Source organism: Antedon mediterranea, chromosome 7 (assembly GCF_964355755.1).
Source record: "Antedon mediterranea chromosome 7, ecAntMedi1.1, whole genome shotgun sequence".
NCBI classification, from domain to species: domain Eukaryota; kingdom Metazoa; phylum Echinodermata; class Crinoidea; order Comatulida; family Antedonidae; genus Antedon; species Antedon mediterranea.
Window position 1 is genome coordinate 22,828,652 of NC_092676.1, and position 19,200 is coordinate 22,847,851.

Consider the following 19,200-nt stretch of genomic DNA (forward strand, 5'->3'; position numbering starts at 1 on the left):
TACTAGTCTCCCTTCGGAATTGTAACCATCTGCCGTGGCACAGAAATGTTAATATTATGTGAAATAGCGCATTAGAAATGTTTTAATCTTTTTTACTGAGCTTCGTTTTACCGGAAATCGATTGAAATCACAGATATTTTCGTTTTAATTGACATTACAATAATCGGAAGAAATATGCTCTCGTAATGTTTATAAATCGTGTTTACGTTTGCTAATAATGCGCTCAATGACTGACTTATTATTTTATTATCCATGTAGACATACTTGTATTGTTTCAATAATTATAAATAAAATAAATAAATTTTCAAAAGTGTTTTCCTATAATAAAAGAAAACATTTGAGTCTCAGCGTAACACATTTATAAAGTTTGTTTCGTGCCTGACTTACTCGGAGAAACCGATATGAACCCTTTGCCACGAAGTGAGGGAGAAATATTTAGTGGAACACCCCTCTACCTGCCAATGGGTTTGTTTGCCGCCCTCTAGAGGATATAATCAAATCAATTAGTGAATCAACAAGTGCATGGCGCGCGAATTTACCAAATCTCACTTTTAAATACTTTAATAATATTTACTGTTCGTTATTGTATATTGTGTAAAGAAGTACGTAAAGGTTTGCCGAGATCCTTTGGTTTGAGATTTGTATTTAATTATATATTAATGAATGAATATTGCTATACATATGTGAAAACCACACCCCCTCTATAGAACCCACCTCCAACAAAGCAATGATGAGGTGGATATGGATGGCAAAGAGGACGGAACTTAACAGTGTAATGACGACACAATAATTGATAACGGAAGTCATGATACGCGTCGCGAAGGTAGTATATTGATCACGACTATAAAGATGACGCTGACTGATAGTCGACGAGAGGCGGAGAAAAACTTACAAGCAAAGAGCGAACAGACGCTTTGTCCCAAGTGGGCATTCTACAACACGGTGTGTAAATTAACCGAAACACCTTTAATAACCCCAACTTTTCTGATGCCGATACGATTAATGTTTAACAATAATAACTAAGTATATTACATGATTACGATGTATGTTTTATGAGACAAAAACATCACATCTATTTAAATGTCAATTTAATACATAAAAGTCTTAGGAAACATAAACCAATGCATTCGGGAAAAAGCGTCCCTTTTATCTTTTGCTGCTTAATGTTTGATAATAATATCGCTTTCCGTCGTTTTAATAGCTGTATAATAATAGAACATTGTGCTTATTTTGTTTTAACACATTCTACATTCTTTGACTTTTTAAAGTCATAATTCATAGAATACGGTATAGTTTACCCATCAAACGGCATGATGTGTAAAGCCGTGGTTTAACAATGAGAACCATGTTACTATAAATATATTAATTGTCATGATTTTAAACTAGAACTCGTTGATAGTAACATTGTTAACCACACACCGCTGACAGGACCATTTTATAAATCAGAAAGCATTCATCGGTGTTATTTAATACCACCTTTCATTAAAGGTGGTAATATATGAACACCGACAAATACTGGCTAAAAAATAAAACTTGCAGCAGACCTAATTGTTTTGAATTCATTGTAATATTTCCAAAAATCAGCATAGGCATATGTATATATAAACTTTATTTAGACACGAGACTGATGTGCAGTACATCTCGTTCAATTAATATTGATTGTTTTTACACCAGTTCGTGACACCATATATATACGACAAAAACAATTGAAATTGAAAAGAAACTGTTGACAATTTAATTAATTAATGAGTAACCAATATTACGACCCAATACTCAAGATATACATACGTAATAATTCATTTAGTAGTGACTACTAACTCAATTATATTATGGTATTTTCTTTCTTCAATTAAACGATAGAGATAGACAACCGAATTGTGTGACGATATAGAGGGCGTAATGCATTTAACCCTTACGACTTGGGGCCAATGGTTGAACATTACAGTCGTGCCCAGCAGCACATAGGAGGTATACAACATAGCAGTAGTATTAAATAGGGAGGTTTCGCAACCTTACGAATACGATAACGAAAACGGATACGTCATACATTTGTGAAACTTATGAGCTGATCCCCATTTCATATTCGTAAAGCGTATTCGTGATGACGAATATCACCAGTCATATTCGTGACTACAAAACGAGTATAGTTTTTGATATATTTTGCACATTTTGCATTTGAATCAGGAATGATTCATGATTATAATATAATTATACTTTTATTGAAAGTAGTTTACTAAAGTAATTTACTAAAATGCCAGGTCAATTTTGATAAATAGCAGTTTTTAAAGTTCTCACTCGCTTTGATGTTACGCTAGGCCTAGGCAGCCAAGCACCAAGCAACACACGTACCTGCGCTTCGCTCAAATTTACCACAGTCATATTTTGGACGCGCCTCAATATTTCGTTGCCATGCGAAACAGATTTTTTTTATGGCTTACGAAAACGAATACGTGTGCGTGACGTATCCGTTTTCGTTATCGTATTCGTGAGATTGCGAAACCTCTCTAATGTCTATTAAAATGAAAAACGATCATTACAACATAATTAATACCTGTGCTTTGTTTAAAGATTGTCTATATATTTATCGTAAAGGTAAACTAAACTAAAAGGCAAAACATAATAATATCGGAATTTATTAACCAGAAAATAAATGCCTTTTCGAGTAATTACTTACGAGTAACATAAATAAGTGTTTTGACTTGACATAATATTTCATTGTGGCGTTGGGCAATGTAATACATATTTATAACCAGTGCAGTAACTTTAGGTTAGGCCTTCTCACGATTGAATGTGGCAATTCTTGAGAATAGCGAAAATTCTTTAATTTAACTCCAACAAAGCGAGTGAGTTAAAACAACATCTCCTTTCAATTTAAGGTGTTCTAAAGAAGGGGTTCTGCTATGTTAAGATGTTTACTTAATAATGGTAATTAATTTGATTTCAATTTCTATGGTTTCCATATTTTTCAATATTTATTTATCATGTTTGGTTTGCCTATTTTTTTTAATCAACCGATACGAACTAATCTCTCTAATATAACAGTCGTTGACATACTGGCACTGCAACAATTCTGTCAACTCAATGTCATATTATGTAACATCAGATAATAGCCATGCCATCATGGTTTCTACTTCATTAAATTTAAATACAAACTATACACATTACTGTTGTTCCAGATGGAATACTCATCGAAAAGGGATATTTTATGTGGAAACACAGGTAATAATTCATATTGTTATTAAAATACATATTCTACTGCCGACTACCTGCGTCATTACTTTAATGACGCTCTAAATGATTTCCCCGTGACATTGAGTTTTAAAAATAAAATGCTATTTCTAATCCAGACCCTATCATTGCCTTATAAAGGTATATGAGGTGGGCTAATAATGCGCGTATTAAAATAGTTCCACGTGACAAGATTGTCGGTATTTCCGGCAGTTTAAGAGCCCCTCATAAAAATAAACGTATTTTCTTTAGTTATTTGTTTGACGGAGACTTCAATAGTAAGAATTTCTTTTTGATTGGTCTACGTTTTATTGGCAATAATGTTTCTTCTGTTTATTGTAAGTTAAATGACATACGGTACATATTTGTGTCTATTTTATGTGTATTATGTTTCCTTCACGAATTCCAACACGAGACTGTTTGGTTCAAATCATTTATCACAGTAACAGTAGTTTTCTCTCCTTTCTAATTATGCAATTGTAATAAATTACTGTTCTAACAAATACTGTTCTAATAATAGTATTAGGTCAAATTTCTTTTGTTGCAAATAAATTTACAAAAACAAATACGCCCCAACGTCGATGTGATTTCCCCTCTTCTTTTGTTAACCTAACTTCTTGACCCCTTGTCCTCTATGATAGGTTTTACTGGTGTTTGGTGAGAATTGTGGCCATACCTAATGACACTGTACTTTAAAGTGTGCCCAACAAGTATCCACCCTTTATGCAAATCAGCAAATTTGTTTTCGTGAATTACTTTATCGCAGAACTTATGATAGAAATATATGATTATGATATTTTTTAACATTACTTTTTTTAAGTTTATAGCAGGCTGGTTTATATAGCTTCATTCAGTTGAAAACCCCGTACACATACAATAGGAACGTGAACGGACTTCGTTCTTTCAACAAACATCCACATTTAGGCCTATGTAAATCAGCACATTTTCAGAACAGTTAACCAGTTTATCACAGAACTTCCGTATAAATTATGATTATGATTGAACTTCAGGTGAAAAAAAAAAAACGTACGCATACATATTTTGAACGTAAAACAGTTCGGCAGTACAAACAAAATTTTTAATACTATTACACATTGATGTTAATAAAAACTGAGGGTATAAACCATGACATTCCCTTTATACACGTCGTTATTAAATGGTTCGGGCAAGTCTCAGTAGTATAACAACGCTCTACGTCAGCTTTACTATTCATAGATTTCGAATATTTAGAATTCCCTTAGTAATTAGTGCTATCTGCTGTATTTGGAAATTAAAACAACCCACATTGGGGCTTCTGATATTACACATTCATATAATGTCACCTGATCAAATACTTTTATAAATAAATTACGTTCACTCGATATGAAAATTGTATATCATCTGTATATTACAGGTTTGAATTGTGACAAAAATATGTACAGTATGTGTGTCATAGTATCATAGCAAATTCCTCAATATATCATCCCATGTGCATCACACGTGTGGTTCTTGTATCATGGAATTTTCCTGTGATACTGTACAATTTTACAGTACCGAGAATTGGTTGATAGTATCCCGTCTAAAAGGTAGTATTATGAGTATTGAATGAACTTGCCGGATACTTCCGCTTTTATGACTGACAGACATGCCGACGTTTAATTCGAAAAAAAAATTGCTGGATTTAAAACGATAATACATATCTGCATTTGTTTCACTTATGACATCATTATGATACGTCAAAAGTTTACGATGTAATTTGTTTTAAGAGCTGCAATACAAAAAACACTCTCAACATGTTAATCTCTATTGAAACTTGCAGGAAATATCAACATTGGTTGTAATTTATTACATCCAAAAAGCTTAATACTACATCCACTCCCGTGTGAATTGGCTATGCGATGGGAGGATTATACGGTGATATTCAGTGAACCTAATCCAGCGAGTAATTAGTGTTGTGAGCGGCGTATGATGTATCAATAGTCGTATAAGAATATCATATCATAACGTGCTAACTATTTTTATTCGCAGTCTTTCTCTCATCACATAACACAAAGTTTCTTTCTCACCCGAAGGTAAGTCTATGCTTTTTATTTGTATAACGATAATATGCAAATTGCATGGTTGATGCTACTATACCTTGCGTTGTAATTGTGAATCTCGTTTCATTATTGCGCCGGTGACATCCGAGATGAAACTAGGAGATAAACTAATTCCAGCATAGGAGATACGTGAGTAAAACTATACAAACGACGTTTTAAGTTTTATTAATGTTAAAATGATTTATATTGACTGGACGGTGTCAGCAGCCGTTTTAGACGTAACGTACGAGAGAAGGTAGACATAAAATGGACAGGATGATTGCTTTACGTGGATGTATATTTTGCTTTAATCGTCTCTATAAATTTATAAAATTTCGGAGAAGGTAGGCAGTATGTACGAAGTTTGTGTTTTATGTGGATACGTGCTATTCTGTCCTCGTCCCCAAATCTCATATTTGTTTAAACAAGGTAAGCTACTGCATCGTACATTACGCTTGCGTTTGTATTTTTGTGGAGGCCTATTATTTTCTTTATTTGTCCCTATAGATAATTCGCGCATTAAAAAGGTAGAGTATGTTAACGGTACGTCAAATTATGCTTAAGTTTGTGTTTCACGTGGACATACTATCTATTCTCTCGTCTCCAAATCTATTAACAACATTTATGCCAATGTATGCTGTGTAATGTTTGTGATTTTTTTGTGAATTCCAATTTCTTTTAATTGTCATATATTAACCTCGCATTACAGTTAGGCTATATTCACGTATTCAGTGCTTTGTCTGTGCTTCACCTTCACCTGGATACACAGAGCCTTTGTTTTAATCGTCCGTTTTACATTTCTGCCATTGTCACGGCTATATGTAAATATTGAGAAAGACGCTAGCTCCCCAGCAGACGCCAAAACCTTCCCTTACAATTCTTGTCATTTTGATACATGTAGGTGGTGATGTAATATACATATAGCGGAACGTATATACTTTCACTCTAAAATTTGATTTCCTACTAGGACGAAAACAGACGTAGATACAAACGCAAGCGACTTTACCAATGGCAATTAATTAGCGACAGACAACAATAATCCATAGCGTGTGATTGATCAACTCACTTGCGTTGCGCTTACGTCCTTTCGTTGCGTCCTCTAATGGGAACGAAGTTTATTAGCCTACATTTGGTGTTTGACGTAGATGCACTAGGCCTAGTGTACACATTATTTTACCTGTGTAAGTACGTAACTGGGATCCTTGCTAGCTTGTCTCACGAGGACCAAGTACGATAATGTACTAAATGGTGCTGTCATTAGTATTAATTTGCTCTTAATTATAGTGCGTACTAATTCCACTTGGCTGTGAAATAAATAACATATGGCAGCAAGGCTTATAACATGAGCCTATACTATATATAGCATAATTATATAACTATATCCAACATAACGCCGAATACAATTGTACCGAATACCGGCCAGGTCATTTGTTACTTGTAAAAATGCAAACAGAAATATGTCGATTGTATTATGTAAAATCCACTTCATTTTTATTACCATTGTCAAACTTACTTTATTATGAGTAATTTTAGGATTGTATTACGCTTTTCGTACTGTGTTTCACTTATTAAGCATGACGTATGTATTCCTGAATATAATGTATAACATTGTTTAATTACAACGACGTTGAAATAGCGAGACATTATATTTACCACATTCCTCTGAGGTAGGCTGCAATCGTATATACAATATATATAAAAGTAATGGGACACATTTGGCGCCCAACAAAGTGTGCCCCCCCCCCCATTAAGAGTTTACCCAGAATAGAGTTTGGTCATTGTACCCAAATACCCTCGTTTGTTTCATGAAAGCGGCCTACCAGAGTAAGGGTGTCCCCGTTCTAGTAGGCATTATACAACGAAATATGAATGTTTTTCAAAGTCGATTCAGTTAATTCTTATAATAATATTATATACTTTTGAAATTGTATATAATTCTCTCTTCAATTTCTACCTAATTACATTATCTTTATTGTCCATCAAATTATGGAATACCCAGTGTCACATGTATCACATCTGACGTGTGTATCATGGGTCATAACGCTTATAATATAAACCCCTACAAAATAGACGTGCCATGTAATTTTTCGTGTTGTGAATTTTCTTTTTTTGAAATACACAGTACAGAGAATATGGTGAATGGATTTATCTATTTTTGCTCTCATAACCCAGATAAAGAGAACAAACCTCAAAGAAAGACCTTTGTTCAGATGTTGTAAATTGTGTTGTAAATAATAAATCGTTTTTGGATTTAGCTTTTACAATTGATAAATGTGTCCAATTAGGTAAACAAGAATTACCCTTTAAATTTGGAATTCAACCTCAACATATGGTTATAAGTTAGTTCTTTCTAACATCAGAGCATTACGCAACAGGAAAAAAATGTTATTAGGCAAATTTAGGTTTTAGGTAATTTACGAGAAGTGCAGAAATGTTGGCAAATCAGGTAGTCGATAAAGTGTGTGTACGAAGTTGTTGAGTTCATGAGATAAAATATCTCTGTTCCACTTTTAGATAACACTTGCTTTATTGTTTCTTTATTGATGAAGTTGTTCTAATTCTTCTTGAAATGTAGGTCTGTTTATGTAGCAGAGTGACGTATCTTTGCTTAATGTGGTTAATATATAGATTGTTACGAATATAGCTGGGGATATATTAAAATAAACGACACTACATCATGACTTCTGTATACTATAAGTAGTGGAGTTGGCAATTTGACTATTGTTTGCTATAAAGGTGTATTTTCCTCCAAAAATATGAACAATAAAGATTAATTAAATCAGACTTTGAATAGGTTATTTTGTAGTTTTGATAAAGGTAATCCCTTCCGTAAAAAAAAAATAATGTTTTCTCATATAGAATGACAAAATAAATGGTCAAGTTCAACCAAAAACCCATTGGCTGGCAGCAAATGTGACTACTGTATTTTGCTTTAAATCACAGTCTTTTCAGGACAATACATTTTGTTTCGATTCATTTTTTGGTCAAAGCAGATGAGTATTATGTAACAAAAAATAAAAATAAAGGTAAATGATATTTTTTTCTAGATCCATTTCTTGGATGTGACATTATAATGACCTGATTTTTTTTCAGGCGACAATATATAATTATACTAAAACTAACAACAGTAATCGAAAACGTTGAAGAACTAGACCAAATACCTTTTTTGAAAATAATAAAATACACATAGATAATGTTACATCAACGATAAATTTCAGCTAGTCAACGAAGTATGATATATTGTTATTTATCTATCTTTTATGTATATCTATCTGTCATAATTATTATTCAACGAGTGTAATGGTTAAGTATAAAAGCACATATTTACGTAAATTTATACATGATCCTGCATAAATAATGTGTGACATAGGGGTCATGGCGCATGCGACAGAGACCCCCAGAGTATACATTTGTTTAGGTAAATACCTGTAAATTAAGAAGATAATTCTCATATTCTCCAATATAAACAACACCTATTATACTTAACATGTTATGTACAGCTCATTTAAACAGTTAGTGCCCGACACACAATTCAGTCGATTTTCAGTTTGGTTGCTTTTCTGTCGGTTGTTTTCGGTTAATACGACCAGGTTACAATAATACACGTTATTGTATTCTGACTACACTATCAAACTAGTTTGACAAAAAAGGTGTGATGTGTCCAAATATGGTAGTGATATTCCCAAATATGGTAGTGATATAACATCATTTCCATATATGGGCACACCACATTTTTTTGTCACATTAAGTTTGATAGTGTAGACAAAGCTTCATACGTGCGCGCCGTGATTTTTGTCATTGATGACGTCGTACTGGATGAGTGTATTATACAATAACACATACGCAGACGTAATTATAATTTGAAGTCAAATGACATTCAGATGCAGTAAGTTGGATTACCATAGTTACACCTCTTAAGCGACCAGAGGCACATGCCCTCAGACGACACATTGGAAGGAAGATTTATCTAATAAATATTCAAAAACAATGTTATTACTAATTTCAAAATATGAAATATGGAAGTGTCGGTGTTTTTATGGAATGTGTGTAAGTATCGATTCGCTGTTTATCTAATCAGGGCAACCTATTCTATATAATTTAATATGATTGAATTGAATTTGTTAGAAATTTATTAGAATCCCATTATTAGGTATAGCCCTACCAGCAGGAAAATCTGTTTCAAAATCACGAGTTAATCCAGGATTAATAAGGGGATATGGGGAGCTTATCTTTCATCTTTCACAAATGATAATAATAACTTTAAGTTATTGGTTAATTTGCCTAAATACATGGTAATTGAACTATTTTTAGAAGCGAATTTTAACCTTATACTAAATATTAATGTGATATTATTCCGTATTTATATTATTCAATATGTCTTCATATTCATTCTCCAATCACTAAAAATGATTACTATCAATATAAAATTTGTTTTTGTTTTAACTTAGCGACAGCATTCACCGAAACATCCAATCAGTTTGACCATGGACAAAAATTAGAAGTGTTTTCATCGATGGCAAGTTGGTAAAGAGGGTACTATTAGTCTTTCTATCTGATTCATGGGAAAGGATTTTGATCTTCTCCAGAATTCAGTTCAATTCAATTCAACAAACATTTCTTTCATCAAATGCCATACAAATAATACAGAACAACATATGAGGACCAAACTAGATTTAAACTTATTTCTTTTATTTAATAATAAGAACAAGTAAAGAATTACAAACAATTATACATACTGAGTAATATAAATATGTAGATAAAATATAGTATAGTTTGCATCTATAGAGATATTCAATCTTATATACTGCCACATTGGTGTATAATAATCCTAGAAGATATGTTTGCAACGTTCATCAACGATCATTTCTCAACGTTCAAGTTGAATTTTGATTTGCCGTGATTATTTCAGTATAGATGAGAAACATTCCATCACCGATGGGACTTAAGCTCGTAAATCTCAGTTTCATCATATAATATTCTTCTAGAATTGCAATTTAAACAATTATTTGGATAGATTTAAGCCTACCGTTCAATGGCAATTTCAACGATCGTTTCGAAATAGATTAGGCTTTATATTCTCATATTGACAGCACTGGCGCCGTTAGCTAAAGCACTCCTACTTTTCTGTTCCTCCAAGGACGATAACTTGACAAAATTTGAAAAGAGATTATTCAGGTTGAATCTTTAACCCGATGTAAATGATATTTACTCCAGTAACGACAACATTAAGGGTATCATGCTACGGTAGTAAAAAATCATACTGCAATACAAGTTTCTAAATTAGTTAGAGAGTTCGTATATTCATCTGAGGATGCATCATAATTTTGACTTACTGCACCTCTTTTTCTGTGGCATGTAAGACCATCTCTTCTGGGTTTTTTTGCCCCTGTTTCCACCTCCATTCTTCATCACCACCATCCTGTTTATCTTCTTTTTCATTTACATGTCATCTTAGGTCTGCCTCTCTTTTCCTTTCTGGTTGTCATGTCAGTAAAATCCTACTCTTTTCTGTTGGTATCCATAGCACGATGTCCACCATTTCCGTTTCCACAGTTTTATTTCGTATAATTGCAATGAGATGTTTTTGTAAAGCTCTATGTTGCTTATTTTGTTTAGCCATCCGAACTTCTGATTCTCCCAGAAGCAATTGTTTCAGAATGAACAGCATCTGCACGTCTTCTTTTGTCGGGGTAAATGCAAATGTTTAACTTACGTCACAATCTAACTTAAATCATGTAGTCTGTGATTTATCAGTGGATTAAATGTATTTTGATCTAACAAACTAACACAAAAAACTACGATAAACAGTTCATCAATCCTCATTCGGAATGGTAAACTACTTCACTAGTAATTATAAACACACAAATATTTCAATGCATATCATTAACCACACTCTCGTCTATTTGTTTATACTGATAGCCGATTTTGCTTTAATATCATATCAACGCTCGACTAACCAAGTGCGACTGTCCGGTCGTTTATAATTTATCACATCGCGCTAAAAGCATGTAGACAACGAATTAAAATCTGATTTGATACCACTAGGGTATAATAGATGGCGATCTTCTCTTGAATGGTTAATGACAACACGTGCTAACCGGGCCTAGACTAATTCTAAAACGTGCATTATTATTTCGAAGCATTGTGTTAATTGAAACACACAATTTGAGTTGGTGCAACAGATTTCGCTGATTATTATTATTTTACTCTACTCCTGTCTGCCTTCGAAGTACACTGTCTTCGCAGTAAAATGTAATTACATGTACTTTAATGTAGATATAAAACTCGCACATTGTGAGTGATAGGCCTCGTAAACACCAGTGTGACATTCAACAACTGCTTCTATGTACTAATTTTACACTTTAAGTTGAGAATGCTAGTTTGAGTTGACAATAATATGCTTTGCCTTTCAATTAGCATAGTTTGTCGATGGTATTGTTTTGCTTTTACAAAAAAAAAGTTAGTCGATTATACGACATTATTGGCTGCAATATGTAGGAACCACGAACCCCGTAAGGATCTGGTTAATTATTTATTCTTTGCTTTGTTTGTAGTCGCGTGCAAACGCGAATCTACAGCTCACTCTGTCGATCGGTCGGTCGGTTGGTCGGTTGGTTGGTCGGTCGGTCGGTTGGTCGGTGGTTGGTTGGTAACACTAACTCAAATTTGAGTACGCGACTGCAGCCATATATATGACCTTGTGATTATAATATATTATAATCCCTATGTTATTTGGTGATCTGCTTAGGTACTACGGTGATTGTCAAGTTCATACAAATATTAACGGGGATGTATAGAGGCCTATGCTACATTTCTGTTCACGTCCCACACCCTCAGGACATTTCTCTGGGAACCGATGATAATCTAATGAAAAGTTGCAAATGTTTCTCTTACCGTAACAGTAGGCCTAATAAAAAGTGTTGAAATGTGTCCGAAAGTGTAGGCCTACAAACCATGCTTGGTTTTACCGTAAACTACAAATATCATTATAATATAATGTATCAATTTTATAGGTCTTCTTTTACGATGCTTTAAAAAACAGGGCAGCCAAGAATTTCGATTTTTCTTACTTTCTACTTAAAATCAAACCAATGGCGTTTTTACGGTATAACATTTTCAGTTTCAGTTTTGAAGTATTATTTGTCATATTTTATGAGAAATGTATGATTAAAAATAAATACTGAGCTCGTATGTTGAAATCTATAAAATCCCGTCTAAGTAGGCCTTAAACGTAAAGTTCGTTTACATGTTTTCATCAAAACAAGTTTTAGTTATTAATACAGTATTTTTACGACGACGTGCTTAAAATGTCCGCAAAAATTCAATTTGCTTTTAAATGGATTCGTATTTAATCTCGGTATGATATGTTTTTATGGATGAATATTGCTCTATATTGGCTATGATTAAACTGTTACCGTTATCGAGACAATTCCCACAGATGATGAAGTGACGTCAGAATAGCTAAAACAGAACAATAGATTATCTATTCAATAAGCCTATAAGTCTAGATTTTCACTGGAGAAAAGTGGTCGTGTTTATAAGCTAAGCGCGCGAAATGGTAAACAAAACGGGTTTACTCAATATTATATATACAAGTACCCGGATTAGAGAGAACATTTTGTACTGAATGTTTCGCGGGGGTCCGAAAAGTATTTACGTTTAAAATACGGAAAAATGAAAATAACGACGAGAGATTAAGATTGAATCACATTCATAATGCACACATTCTCATTGTTGTTTTAAAATATAATAATTTAGACGCATTTTGGGTTGGGCGCAAAACTCTGCATTTAACCATTATTTGCTATTGAAAATTACTATACAAACAATATTAAATGGTAAACAATATTAAATGGTAAACAATATTAGCTCAACATTTCTAACAGGTATCTAAGCAGGCTATACAGTCGATCGGTTAGATCAGATATATTTCAGTCTCTTCTGTCTGTTGCCATTGGCTACTCGTTAGTTTCTTTTACTCGTTCAATATCAAATTAATTTTAACATAGTCATATATAGCTCAGTTGAACTCGAATTGCTAAATTAAAGTTTCAGTTATGTGGCGCTCAATCTGTTAGTTGGTATGTTTGTCTGTTTGACGCTCATGATTTTGGCAACAAAGTGTGAGTTTGCGCAGTATCTTTCATTTTTTTCAAATTAAGTGTAACTACGTTAGTGAAAAATATATATGATTTGAACTATTTAAGGAAGAATATGTGATATCTATAGAAATGTATTTCTTAATATTATACAGACCACCTATAATTCGGAATCTTTCAAATACCAGGTTACCAGGTTTATAAATGTTTTTATATATCTTTTCACTCACATTTGTGGTAATGTCGTCCATTATGTTGTTTTATAGTTTCGTTCGATTTCTGTACCCGTTAAGCTATTCGGTAATTTATCATCAGAATCTAGTATAAGGCACATGATAAAGGCGGTAAATAAATCATACGTTGATATTTTTGACAACTGTGATTGATACCACAAATTAATGGATGAGTGGGGATAAGAAATGGGGGCAGTGAGTAGTATAAGGATAAACGAGATTGAACTGGACTGAAAAAATGAATTTCTAGTGTGTGTGAGTGTGTGCAATGCATGTGTATCTACTGTATAATACATAAGCAAAGTGAAAGTTGGTTGATCAAAAAAAGAGCCAATTTGTATTCTTTCGTTATAGTTTTGAATATTTTGAAATGATATTATTTTAAATTTAGAAATAGGAGAATAAAGTATGTTATGTATAAATATATTACTGTATAGTATTACAAAATAGCCACGTGAAATTATCAAAATGCGAATTATAAGCTGTAATATAAAAGAGTAAAACAGTATTTTATTACAGTAGAGTGATTTATATGGTACAGAAACTCGTGTTTTATGAATTAATAAACATTAAAACCCCTCGTTGGAATGTTCGATACTTTCTTATGATGTGGTATTCGTGTAGATAGACTGTGAAAGTTGCATTATTTTGCATCGCGTCTTTTCTGCTATATCAACCGATATTGAATGAATAAATTAGGTCCTAAGGGAGGCTGAATCATGGAGATGCAATTAATGTCAAATCCGATCCATTGTAACGATGTTTAGAATATAGTAATTACAAGTGAGATAGCAGTAGTGATTTCCCACCTTGTCCGATGTTTCAGTGGCGATATCAAAAACTTTTTACATTGGCTTTATCATTCGTCGATATTTTTATTTATTTATTTTAAACAAAGGTTGGCCATCCATCCATCGTTAGGGACCCTCAATACAAATTAACAAGAACAATTTTATGAAAATATGACAGTAGATAACAATGAAAAAAAATTGTATATATATTTTTACTAAATAAAGATGTTTTGCCCTACTTAACTGTGATGCAATTTGTACTTTATACTATTAAGTGCATTGAGAATACTTGCAAAAAAATGCTTGTCAAAATAGGGCAAAACATCTGACCACAATTACTCAAAACACCCTGACACAAAGCTACCCCACAGTAGTTACAAACAATTACAATCCTAACTAAGTAAAATAATGAATAAATAAAAGAAATATGAAAATAAATGTGACCCGATCTGGCAAAACCCTACTTTTGTCGGAAATATTCATTTTGTATTTTTTTATATATTTGGATTATTTGAATCATAAGCTTTGCAATGGTGTTTATTTCATAAAAATTGAGTAAATATTTAAAAAGTTATTATATTTTAAAAACTTACAAATCATTCAATTAGTTTACGAGAAAATCGCGTTTGAAGTTTGCAATGAAATTCTTTTTGATACGCGCTGAAAACTCACTCCGTAGCAACGCGCTATGTTGGTCTAAGGCACAATGACGTCATACCAGGAAGTGTGTGCGATATAGCAGCAGCGTGGAAACTATGGTCAATTTGACTGATTTCAGACGCCGTTTTAACCTATTTAGTCACTCGAATTAACTATTTTGCACTATTGAAAAGCAGCATTATAACTACCAAGCTAATGTTAACTGGTTTCGGAAGTGTTTACGATATCAACGGCAAAAAACCAAGCAGGCCTAGGCCTAGGCGCGCCTATTCAGATTTTCGCCGTCATCGCCTGTATTAAGACCTACTGATGATGTGTGTTCATCAGGCCGTGTATGGCAGCGGTGCATCGACACGGGGGCTAGCGTTAGTCTAGACAAGTTAGGCGCCTTGCAGAGTCACAGCTAATTGCAAGCTAACATTACACTGTATTGGCGATTACATTTGTTTTTTTTTATAACGTGGAAGATTCGCTGTGGTGTTTGGGCTTGAATCCAATGATTTAAAAAAACATTTAATATGAAAGGAATGGACAATAAATTAAATAAATAATTAAGAGCCGATTGGATATATAAAATGTATAAATAAAACTATTGACAATAATATAAAGCTAGGCCCAGTAGTAGTAGGCCTACAACCATAATAAAATTAGGCCTAGGGCCTACTAGCCCAAAAAAATATAGAAAATACAATTGAATTTATGACGTGAATTGTTTTTGACTTGTCTATTTTACTATGGAATAAACAAATACACACTACAGCTATTGCAGAACACTTTACTTTGAATATTAAAATCGTTTTTTTTCCAATTTACGACATGCTGTGTGTACAATAAAAATAACCTCACAAAAATGTAAACAACTTTTTATTTCCGCGCGTAGAGCGTATAACATCTAGCGCGTTGACCAATAACGTTTGTTATTGCGATGATGCGCCATAGCAACACACGCAGTTCGCTGTTCCAGAAACTTCGAAGAACCGAATTTTCTGAAATGATGTCATAGTAAATCAAAGTTTTCATTGGTTCCTTCTTTAAACTCCGCCCTAAAACTTCCATATTTGGAATGTCAAATGGATGAGCTTTATTTTGATGTGTGACCTTTCAACATTGTGCAGCGAACTGGCGATCAAAATGTCGTAAAACTCGGCAACTTTCAACTGAATTTACGCAAAATTTTAGCGTAGATCGTGAATAAATTGTTAGGCTTGAGGAAAATACATGTTTTTAAAACTCTCTTTTTTCATAATTTTAGTTAAATTTCGGGAGTTTAAATCAGGTAGACGTATTCTTAGATAGTGAAATATTTCGAAAATGCAAAAACATGTAATCTGCCAGGGTAGTCGATTTGGACGTATTTTGACTGATTACGTGAATTTTGAATTGCCGACAAAGAGAGGGTTTTGCCAGATCGGGTCACAAATACAAATTTAGCTAATAGAAATCTTGAAAGAGAAATAATAATAACAAAATGATAAAATAAACAAAGAATGAAGAATAAAAACAATTAAAAATAAAAAAGACAAAAATAAAGATTACAAAAATGTAAAAAAAGTTAAAAGAATAGAAATGGTCGTCGTTGTCACAATCTTCACCAGTATAATTATTAATCCTTATCAGTGTCACAAACATTCAGTTCATTAATTATTCATTAACTTTATAATAGCAAAATATAAATTAGATTAATTTTATGAAAGGAATCACAAACCGATAGCTAAAAGAAAATACTTTCGCGTATTTGATTGTGTTTGATTGATTGTTTGCCGACTGTAGGTACATTGGTTGCGCGTGGCAGCATCGTAATTGTTGTGAAGTATAAACAAGGCCATATACATAGCTGTAGTCACGTGCTCAAGCTAGTGTTTACCGACCAACTGACCGACCAACAGACTAACCGATTGACATAGTGAGCTATATATAGAGAAAAATAATTGTATTTTATATTGTCGATACCTATTTTATATTTTATTTTTTTTTTTCAGATATCTAAAATGTCCCCCAAGGAAATTATTGTATCGCTGTTTGTTTTGGCTTCAGTCGTGTGCCTTTCCTACGCTCAATGTGAAATACATAGTAAGTTCATTACAGTAATTGTGTATCATTGTCACTTTTTTTTATTACCACTAAATACTCTTGTGTTATGATGTATCCCAATCCAATTTCATTTTAAAACGTTGATGCCACATAGGTTTGTGACGCGTAAGTTATTATTTTAGGACTCATTATTTGAAAAGGTAGCCTTGCTTATTATCGCTATACATTATCTCGCGTATTCTTGTTGTCCATAACTATATTCTTTATTGTTCTATAGTATTATAATGTGTTCATATTCTTCTTCATTTATTACGACAAAGCGCGAATGGAATTTAAAGACTATATACGTTTGAATTACCCCTTCCGTTTTGATTATTTATAGCGATTTAGTGATGCATAAAATGGCATGGAAAACGTCACATGTGACCCACCTGTAACGTGTTTCATGGAATTTGCCGTATTACTGTTAAAGAGTGTCGGGTGTAATTGTAGGCCTAAACTAAAGACACATGACAGAAAAATCATACATTTACGTCATTAACTTCATACCTTTGTTACCTATTCCCTTGTAACATTTGAAATGTATAAATCAACTTGTAATGTGTTTTTGTCTTTTAGAGAAGGCATGTATTTACGAAAACAACATTTACGGACCATTAGAGAAGTGGTCGACAAAGGACTGTAAAACATGTACATGTTTATATTCAGGAGACGAATATCAGTGTTGCAGCGAGTAAGTCTTTACAATTAAGCGTGTATATCAATTGGACGTAACGCAATGGTGTAGGCGCAACATGAGTGAGTTAACCAGTCACACTCGATAAATTATTCGAACTTTTGATCAACTTGCTTGCGTTGCATTTACGTCATTGCGTTCAGTCCTGTCCTAGAGGGCACCAAGCGTTAAGGTCTGTCTACACTATCAAACTAGTTGACAAAAAAAGTGAGATGTGCCCAGATATGGTAGTGATATGGCATCATCGTTTCCATAGTTGGATAGTGTAGACAGAGCTTTACTATGGGCTTACGTCATTGCTTTACTGTGAAAACCAAGCTGAAAGCTGTGAATGTTCATAGTCTTATAGATTGTTTATCCATCCCCATATCTATGATGAGAGCAATATGACGACAATATGCTGGTTAGGTAGACATTTGCTAGAAAGGTGGCAATATACACTAACAATGTGGCTAATACCTACTACTGGGTTACCGCCGTAGTAGTTATTTAAAGTTAATCGATATTTATTATACAATGATAATTATGGATCATATTGATCATGTGTTTCTGCTGCAGAAAAAAACCATACATAATTTACCAATGTAGGCTTAAGTACTTAAAACCAAGTTCTTGGTTTGGTCCAAGTATATAATAACATTGATATGTTTACATTGTTATGACGAGTATTCTTATACGTAACGACTATTATGTATTCGTTACATTTTTGTATTTCAGATTTTGAGAAATGAATTGGAGGTTATGGGTTTCAAGTCTTAACCCGAGAAGAAATACCATAGATTATTTTTTTTTCTATTGCTATTGCTATTAATATATTGACAATTTATTTCTCTCTTTTAATTCGTAGCGCATGGATGCCAATAGATTACTCTTGGGACGATTGCGTACCCGTGTGGGACGAAGAAAACTGCGCATATCGTCTTTTGAGAATTGACGACCCGGATGTCGAGTGTGAAGTAATGGGAGGAGTAATGTAAAACATCGGCCTTTTGTACTATAAACACATCAATTGTACCACCAGTGCGATACACGTAATCAAAATGGACAAACTTTACAGGAAAGAAATATAATTTATATAACGTTTTACTAATACTTTTTATTCATTATAAGACTGCAGAAAGAGAATATTTATCATGTCACTGGTATAATGCGATTGATATTTTATATATTATGATTGATTTTTAAGAATTGTTACGGAGCTATAAACTGTATTACATTCCGAATTGAAATGGATTTACTTTTTTGACGCTCAGCTGCAAAGAACGTTTCTATAAATATTAATTTAAATTTTATTATTCACTATTCTTAAAATTAAATGATGGTGCTTGTATTTTGGTAGTTACTTCTTGTTTTCTTGTTTAATAT

General features: G+C 33.1%; 1 protein-coding gene across 2 annotated transcripts; it reads left to right on the plus strand.

The window, feature by feature from the left end:
• Positions 1 to 5,148: 5,148 nt before the first annotated feature.
• LOC140054904 (beta-microseminoprotein-like) lies at positions 5,149 to 19,165 on the plus strand. 2 transcript variants are annotated; one of them, XM_072100018.1, is made up of 4 exons: positions 5,149 to 5,279; positions 17,048 to 17,138; positions 17,718 to 17,832; positions 18,683 to 19,165. In XM_072100018.1, exons 2-4 carry the CDS (start codon positions 17,057 to 17,059, stop codon positions 18,810 to 18,812), a joined length of 327 nt encoding a protein of 108 aa, XP_071956119.1. In that variant the 5' UTR covers positions 5,149 to 5,279; positions 17,048 to 17,056; the 3' UTR covers positions 18,813 to 19,165. The 2 variants fall into 2 exon arrangements, with proteins under 2 accessions (XP_071956119.1, XP_071956120.1); XM_072100019.1 differs by lacking the exon at positions 5,149 to 5,279 and adding an exon at positions 5,320 to 5,435.
• The last annotated feature ends 35 nt before the right edge of the window (positions 19,166 to 19,200 follow it).